The following is a 9,431-nucleotide window of genomic DNA, read 5'->3' on the forward strand; positions in this document are numbered from 1 at the left end:
GGCTGAATCCTCACTTCACCCAATTCTATACCATTCCATTCCAGAAGATTGTGTTTGTGTGTACGTGTGTGTGTTGTTTTGGGTAGTGTTATCTAGTTTTGTAATAGAAGGCTTGGAAAATACATGATCCCTCAGTCATCCTGAGCAAATGTGTACAATTTCTGTACAAAAACCTCTTTATTACCAAAAAGCATGTAATTTGAACCATTGCACTGATTCTATTGCAATATTTAAGCATTATTTTCATGTATGAAAGATACCATTATTAATAAATCAGAGATGAAATATTTTGCATTTATAGAAAGGGAGGAATCTCACATAGAAGTTGATTGCCTCTTAGCGCAAGGGAGAATATGATTGCCGGATTTGATTTGTGGTGGTGGACTAGAATTATTGGAATTAGTGATAGGGACAAAAATTGACAGCGAGCCAAGTTAAATCATCAGGATGGAAGGAAATTTGATCAAAAATTTGAGTTTGGTGTCTAATTTGAGGATATCATGTTTCATAGTACAACTGTTGTGGTGAAATCAGATTGAATTTTATAGCCCCATGGATGCAGATTGGCCTGTTGTCTTTATTTTTTGTTTCAGTTTTAAAAGAGAAATACATTGTACGATGGTGTACGGTCTGTCCTCCATAACTACATTATGTGAGTGAGTCACTGTTGGCTGCAAGGGATGATGCATGATGAGTAGGTCGGGGTGGTGTATCAGAAGAGCATTGTTTCTTCTTTGTGTAGAAATTTATAATGTACATTGTAGAATGCGATGCATCGGAGGCAATTAACTTGCTGCCTTGAGATACGACCTTATGGCTATTACAAAGGCACATCAGGTTCCAGGAAGGAAGCGACAGGCTGATTACCATCTCCCAATCAGTATATTCTCAATGTCCCAATACCATATAGGGTTTACAGTGTATTTCAGCGTGCCTTTCCTAGACTGAAAAGAAGAGCTCATTTCAGGGCGCATAATATTAAATGTAGATCATGTTTTGCTACAAAATAAGGTTTCCTTTCTTCAAATAAATTCATATGTATACGGTATACAAATGTATATGTACAAACTGTACCAAACTGGTATACTGCAAGGCCTGTGCAATACTGGGCAAGGTATAGCCCATGTGATATTTTGCATGCAGTCATTATATAATGCAGCATTTCTTTCATAGACAGGAATAGCCTTTAAAATATCAGCATGCTTTTCATAAAGCAAGCATGCTGGTGTTGCCCGTCTCCTGGTTTTATGTACATATGTAACCCGTAAATATCATGAGTTTAATCAGCCAATTTATGTGTAGTTTTCTTTGTTTGACTGGCCATAGACCAATTGATTCCTCAGTAAAATGGTCATATATAAGAGAATGGTTTGTGGGTGTGTTTTATGCATGTGTGGCTTTAACCAGTGATACCTCTACATTTTGTAGCTGTAAAATTTTCATTGTAGAAATGTGTGTGTGTGTGTGTGTGTGTGTGTGCACGAGATTATGGATTCAAGAAGCAGAATTTGGCAGACTCGAGCCAGTGTTGTGTGATTCAAGATAATTCATTTTGTGTACCAAAAATGCGTTCAATTTGCATGTCATTAACAGAGTCATAAGGGGAGTGTTGTGGACAAAGTCCAAGAGGCGTAGATTCCACTCCATCCAAAGCCTTAGGGATTCTTAATCATGATGTTGTAGGCAGTGTTCTGTGCTGCACAGCCCCCACCCCCCCCCCCCATAAATGATGTTGTCAGTATATTGTCGCGTGTTTGCTATTATAGCCATAGTGATTACAGTGTGGCTGGTGGCAGGTTGGACGGTTGGACAGTTGTAAGACTGTCAGTGTAATGCATTTTTTAAGCCATTAGGACTGTAGTTACCAGACAAATTAAATGGGAAAAAAAATTAAAAGACTTAGACTGAACATATTTTGTAATGGTGGCATTATTACACAATGTGTTGATTGACTATGAACCACACTGATATTGATTCAGTGTTCTGTGTGTTTTGGTTTCTGATGTGCAGGTGCCGTGTATGAACAGTATATAACGGTATGTATTGTTGGAAGGTAGGCCTCGGGGCGTGTTAATGTGGCAAGATATTATTTTTGTTGTGTCACAAACTACACACCAAACACACTCTCATCATACAGCCATATTCCAACGTCTTGAGTTGTGATTCGACTCGATTTACTAATTGTAATAACGGGCGTTGACAACAGAATATTTAAGGTTTCAATACTATACACGCTTTATTGCCGTGTACATCATTATATCACACGCAGGTGATAATTATAGGGTATTTCCCCCAGAATATGAATCAATCAGGGTATTGGTTATTTACGACTCTCCATGAGCAATCACACCAAATTATATTTGGTCAAAACGTTTAAAAGGAGGTCTTAAAATTGAGGGGACATACATATGATTATAATTATTAGGAGCGGTAATACAAATAAAAGGGTGCATAAGTTACGAACCACCGCGACAGTCCGAACAGAGTCCCAAGTCGCTTCCAGGGTAAAATAGCGGCCACGTCACTCTCCAAAGGGGACCTCAATCGCGATCGCGAACTGCAGTGTGCACTGCCACGATGAACTCCGGGTCGAGATGCTGACGTGTACACGCACTGTCTGGAACGGGACCGGTGTTCACCGCCTCGTCGTCGCCCGGCACTCACATCAATAGCGTTGACATCGATTGTTAAGGATGCGATCCCACTTGGAGATTCACAATAAATTTACGCTAATTCGTGGTGAGCTGGACATAGATGAAGTTCATCCTTAGTCATTGACGACGGGGTTGTCGATGGGAGGAGATGCGAGATGATGAGCTTTGATGCAAGCCTCATGCAGTGTCCGCAAATATGACAGGAAGGCATCTCATCTTCGTAGTAATTGTTCCACAACTATTTAGAATTAATGTTGCTTGAAACATGCACCTCACCGATGTGATGTATTGTATGAACTCCAAGAATTATAGTACAATGTAAAACTGACTCAATACGGGATGGACTTGACTCTGTAAAGTATAATATTACATCTCCCTTTTGTATCGGACGCAGGAGAGCGATGGTCTATGTCCATCTCCTTTGGAGGTTGAGGAGCCAGAGTGAGAGAAAAAGCTATGTCCACGGTTAATGTTAGGGAAAGGGGGCTACGTGGCAAGTATTATGGGGTAAGCCTACGTGTACCTTTTTACATAACCGTGGTCAAGGGACTGGTCAGCAAAAATTAGTTCTTTTGTTTCTTTTTGCCATCGGGGAGCGTCCGGAGAGAGTGACATGATTATACCGATAAAAATAGCTCCCTCTCTCGGCCGGTGACTTATTGTCAATCTAACGGGGTACGTGCTGCTACAAGGAATCCCCCCCTAGTACGTAAGTCCTGACCAGCACTGATGTACGACAAAAGGAAAAATAACTGTATGTACACCGTTTTACTACCTGCCAAAAACACAATATCAATACGATGATCATGTATACCATTGAGGACGGTATGCAGGTTGTTTTAAAGCTAACAAAACTTATTGTAAAATACTGTACATAATAATATGCTATGAGGTCGATCTGACTGAACTGTGTGTTGGTTCAACGGCCTCAAGCACGGACCATGCATTATAGCACGGACTCGATAATAATACAACAGATAAACATTTGTAACGGAAAGTACAAACAAAGCATATTGGCCAAGTATGACACACAAAAAAAAGTGTATGTCATGTTGCTCGTGTCGTTCTGCGATGGCAGCCCCTAAGCGTTATACAATGTACTACATTTAGAGTATCGCAGAAAGCACACAAAGTAATATACATGTAGATAAAAAATACGAAAACTTAGTGTATCTGGTTGCAGTGAATTCGCCCGTGGTAAGTTTTCCTTCTACGGGGGTAACTCTGAGATCACGCAAAAGAAACTTAGGATGATAACAAATTATCACACACACACAAAAAAAAAAATCTGTACAAACTGTATACGGCCAAGGCGTACACATATAACATACATACTAATTACCTATGACAGTCACGTAGTATTCACATTAATTAATTAAATCTGCCTTAAAACCTCGACATGATCAAGAGTGATGGCAGACGCCTCGTAAACAAATGAAATAACGTTATCCTAACGATACCACATAACGCGCCGGCCATCTGACGTGGCGCCCCGATCTCGTTTGTCGGACCGGTGGATCCGACTTCGCAGCGGGCGTATCCGACGCCGTCGACGTCGCTGGGGAAGACTCGAGTGGGGAACGCGTTGTGTCGCGAGCCACTACTACATCGTCCGGCGCGCTGCTGCTCTCGACATGCGCGACTTTTAAGCGATCGACGCTCACCTGCTCTTTCTTGCCATTGATTTCGAGTGTGTAATGCCTAACGTTGCGTCGTAACACTTTGTAAGGCCCATCGTAGGGCTGTTGCAAGGGCTTACGAACTCGATCAACACGGACAAAAACATAAGAACAAGTGTGCAGGTCTGTCGGCACGTGAGTAGTCGTGTGTTGGGAGCGAGGCGGAGTAGGTGTGAATTGAGACATGTGGTTACGAAATCGAGAAACATAGTCGCTCGGGTCGACAGTGGTCTGCTGAGGAGCAACAAACTGAGCGGGCAAGCGCAGTGTCGTGCCGTAGACAAGTTCGGCTGGGGAGCACTTGAGGTCATCTTTTACAGTAGAGCGAATGCCCAATAAGATGATCGGGATATGCTCAGTCCAGTGGGAGGGGTCGTTCTTTGCTTTTAGTGCAGCTTTCATCTGGCGGTGAAATCTCTCTATCATCCCGTTTGCTGCCGGATGATAGGCGGTAGTGCGAATCCTAGTCGTGCCTAACAACCGCGTTAATTGCTCAAATAGGCGTGATTCGAATTGAACTCCACGGTCTGTGGTGACCGTTTCCGGCGCGCCGTGCACTGCTACCCATCGTTCGACAAACACTTTAGCTACCGTCTCTGCTGTTATGTTGGGTATGGGCACTGCCTCGGGCCACCTCGTATATCGATCTATACAAGTGAAAACGTATGCATTGCCCTGTGAAGTAGGCAGTGGTCCTACTAAATCAATATGAACATGCGCAAATCGAGCGTCAGGTGTACTGAATGTGCCGAGAGGAGCTTTGACGTGTCTATGAACTTTAGACTTCTGGCAAGGAATGCACTCGCGTGCCCACTTTCGAACATCTTTGTTGATGTTTGGCCACACGAACCGAGAAGTGATAGCTAGTTGGCTGGCTTTAACACCAGGATGAGATAAGCCATGGACTGAGTCAAATATCGCGCGCCTGTGGGATTGAGGAACGTACGGACGTGGCTTTTGGGTTGACATATCACAAATAATCTCACCACCAGTAGAAATGAGAGGCAAACGTTCGAGTTTAAGGCTAGTACGTGGGTTTCGCAGCTCTGCTTGCAACTCGTCATCGCACTGCTGTGCTTGTGCCATCGATTCGTAGTCTACTGTTTCAGTCGTGTGGAGCGCGTTTACCGCAGGGCGGGAGAGCATGTCGGCTACTACATTTTCTGCCCCCTTCACGTGCCGAATGTCGGTAGTAAACTGGGATATGTAGTCAAGTTGCCGTACTTCGCGCGGGCTGTGACGGTCTGGCTTTGCATTGAACGCGTAAGTCAGGGGTTTGTGGTCTGTATATACACAGAAGTCGCGGGCATCAAGCATGTAACGAAAATGCTTGATAGTCAAGTAGATGGCAAGTAACTCTCGTCCGAAAGTACTGTACTTCGTCTCCGCTGCGTTCAACTTGCGAGAGAAAAAGGCGATTGGCTGCCAGGCCCCGTCAGTCAGTTGCTGTACCACGCCCCCGACTGCTCTGTCGGACGCGTCGACCATGATACTCAACGCTGATTGGGTAGAAGGGTAAGCCAATAGTGTGGCCTGTGCAACTTTCTCTTTGATTTCGGCAAATGCCACGTCGCATGCTGGTGTCCAGTGCAGTGGTTTTCGTGAGCGTGTTGCACGATTCCGGAGGAGGTCCGTGAGCGGTGTCAATGTTTCTGCGCAGTTTGGGATAAACCTACGGTAGAAATTGACCAGGCCTAAGAATGCACGCAGCTGCTTGACCGAAGTGGGCGTGGCGCATTGACGTATGGCTTCAACCTTTTCGGGCAGTGGGCTCACACCTTCGCTATTGATGCGGTGGCCCAAGAAATCGAGCGAGTCTCTCCCGAATTCACATTTGCTTGGGTTTACTACTACGCCGTACTCTTGCAGTCTTGCGAAAAGCAAACGCAGATGGCGCTCATGTTCTTCGTGATTCGCGCTTGCCACGAGGAGGTCGTCTATATATGCATAAACGAACGTGAGGCCACGAAGAACTTGGTCAATAAACCGCTGAAATGTCTGAGCTGTGTTGCGTAACCCAAATGGCATACGCAAAAACTCGAATAGGCCAAATGGTGTGCTAATCGCAGTTTTGCAAATGTCATCAGTCTCTACAGGGATCTGATGATACGCCCTTACCAAGTCTATTTTCGAGAAAACGCGCTTGCCGTGCAAATTCGAGGCGAAGTCCTGAATGTGAGGGACGGGGTAACGGTCGGGGATAGTTGCCTTATTCAAGGCGCGATAGTCTCCGCACGGCCGCCAATCCCCTTCAGTGCGTTTGGGCACCATGTGTAAAGGTGATAACCACAGGCTGTTGGACGGCCGCACAATGCCGAGCTCGAGCATGTGTTCGAACTCGCGTTTGGCCACGGCTAGTCGGTCAGCTGTCAGTCGTCGTGGTTGTGCACTAACGGGTGGTCCCTTTGTCTCGATATGGTGTGTGATGTTATGTCGAACGTCGCTCTCTTTGTATACCGGTTTGGTTATGTCACTGAAGTCGGTCGAAAGCATGCATCGGTATGGGTCGTTGTCATCGTCGGCTTACATATGACAGCCGACGGGGTTGAGTCCAACGTTAACCGCAGTCTGTCCTGTGACATGCAAGTTTGTTACTGTGTCTATCAGTCGTCGTTGTTGGACATCGACCAAAAAGTGGAAGTGATGCAAAACATCGGCACCGAGTATCGGTGTAGCCACATCGGCAATTATGAAAATCCATCTAAAATTACGGCGCAAACCCAAATCTAATGTTAATGAACGTTGGCCATATGTGGCTATTTGGGAGCTGTTTGCGGCTCGCAAGTGATAAGAGGATGGATACTTTCGCTCATGTTTGCCGGGTGGGAACACCGACACTGCGGCACCAGTGTCAATCAAAAATTGTTGTTGCGTATTGTTGTCAGTGACGTAGAAGAGGCGACTGTTGCTAAGGGAACCAGTCGGGGTCGTCGCGCCTACCCGCTGGTCGCGTCGTTTCCCTTGTACGAACAAGGTTGAGTGCATCGATGGGCGTTTGCACCAAATCGGTAGTGGTAAAAGCATAGCTGCTGTGTATTAGCTCCGGGCTGATCACTTGACGCTGCCGCCGCAGCGTTCGCTCCTTGGCTTTGCTGGCCGTGCTGGCCGTTGTGTTGCGAGGGGGTCTTAGCGCCCCTGCCTGCCGTGCTACGGCTGCGACTACGTCCCCGCTGCTGCATCTTTTTGACGCTAAACGTCAGATCAATCAACGCACGCTTTACTTCGGCAAGCTCGCTCGTTAGCTGTGCCAACGTCGCTGGAGGCGTAACCCCTCTCGAATTTCCCCCACTACTGCTTACTGGTGCTATTATCGGAGGGCTAGCTGTCATTGTATTGACACCCGGTACGTGGGCATCAACGATCCGATCCGCGAGCTCGGCCAACTCCTGCAAAGTTAGGGCGTCAGAAGTAGATGCTAAGATTAGTCTGACATTTTGGGGGAGTCTTTGCAGAAACAGCTGCTTCAGAATACCCTTTTCTAGCGTTTGATCGCCTACCAGCTGCTCCATTCTCCGCAGCAGCTGAGAAGGTTTACGATCGCCAAGTTCCTCCTCAGTTAGGAGTCGCTTAACGCGGCGCTGTTCAGATTCGGACATTCGTGCTATGAGAGTTTGTTTCAGTTTGGTATATTGGTTGGCAGACGGTGGGTTAACAATTAAGTCACGCACATCCTGCGCCACTTCGGGTGACAATGCGGCGATAACATAGGCGTATTTTGTCTCCTCTTTAGAAATGCCGCGCGTGCTAAACTGTGCCTCCGCTTGTGCGAACCAAATTTGAGGGTCGTTTGCCCAAAATGGGGGCAATTTGATAGAAACTGTGCCTATGAGTGAGCGTTCCTCGGGCTCTTTTGCAGGCAAGGCCGCTGGGGATAGAGTTTGCTCCGCACTTTCGGTAGCCATGGTTACAATCTCTTCACGCAAGAATAAAATCGCCTAACGAGGGCGCAAGGTCCTGACCGGAGTGTTATGTGGTATCGGTCACTGCCGCAGCAATTTGCTACTGAATACGAACTATTAGGCCCACAAACAATCGTGAATAATTTGCAAACTTAACAGACAGCAACATACATATTACGTAAGCATAACACAAAATTGCCAACCTATGTAGTATGAGCCTATATAGTAGCAAGAATATGCTCAGATAGTATGGTTCACACTAAGTGCGTGTGTGGTTGTCAACTACAACCTGGGTATTATAAAGTCATATTATCAAATGGAGTGGAATCACACCTCTTTTAGATCACGTCGGGGTCACCACTTTGTTGGAAGGTAGGCCTCGGGGCGTGTTAATGTGGCAAGATATTATTTTTGTTGTGTCACAAACTACACACCAAACACACTCTCATCATACAGCCATATTCCAACGTCTTGAGTTGTGATTCGACTCGATTTACTAATTGTAATAACGGGCGTTGACAACAGAATATTTAAGGTTTCAATACTATACACGCTTTATTGCCGTGTACATCATTATATCACACGCAGGTGATAATTATAGGGTATTTCCCCCAGAATATGAATCAATCAGGGTATTGGTTATTTACGACTCTCCATGAGCAATCACACCAAATTATATTTGGTCAAAACGTTTAAAAGGAGGTCTTAAAATTGAGGGGACATACATATGATTATAATTATTAGGAGCGGTAATACAAATAAAAGGGTGCATAAGTTACGAACCACCGCGACAGTCCGAACAGACTCCCAAGTCGCTTCCAGGGTAAAATAGCGGCCACGTCACTCTCCAAAGGGGACCTCAATCGCGATCGCGAACTGCAGTGCGCACTGCCACGATGAACTCCGGGTCGAGATGCTGACGTGTACACGCACTGTCTGGAACGGGACCGGTGTTCACCGCCTCGTCGTCGCCCGGCACTCACATCAATAGCGTTGACATCGATTGTTAAGGATGCGATCCCACTTGGAGATTCACAATAAATTTACGCTAATTCGTGGTGAGCTGGACATAGATGAAGTTCATCCTTAGTCATTGACGACGGGGTTGTCGATGGGAGGAGATGCGAGATGATGAGCTTTGATGCAAGCCTCATGCAGCGTCCGCAAATATGACAGGAAGGCATCTCATCTTCGTAGTA

The 9,431-nt window shown here is 45.8% G+C and overlaps 1 protein-coding gene across 1 annotated transcript; it reads right to left on the reverse strand.

Annotated features, from left to right (window-relative positions):
* Positions 1-7,269: 7,269 nt before the first annotated feature.
* On the reverse strand, positions 7,270-8,235 carry LOC139720546 (uncharacterized). Its single transcript, XM_071631899.1, has one exon. The coding sequence runs from the start codon at positions 8,233-8,235 to the stop codon at positions 7,270-7,272; it is 966 nt and encodes a 321-aa protein (XP_071488000.1).
* Positions 8,236-9,431: the final 1,196 nt, after the last annotated feature.

Source organism: Diadema antillarum, unplaced genomic scaffold, assembly GCF_040938485.1.
Source record: "Diadema antillarum isolate AM-2024a unplaced genomic scaffold, OU_Dant_1.0 scf00000129, whole genome shotgun sequence".
Taxonomy (NCBI): Eukaryota; Metazoa; Echinodermata; class Echinoidea; order Diadematoida; family Diadematidae; genus Diadema; species Diadema antillarum.

Coding starts and splice junctions, on each gene's coding strand:
- LOC139720546 (XM_071631899.1), bottom strand. CDS start 8,235: ATGGCTACCGAAAGTGCGGAGCAAACTCTATCCCCAGCGGCCTTGCCT.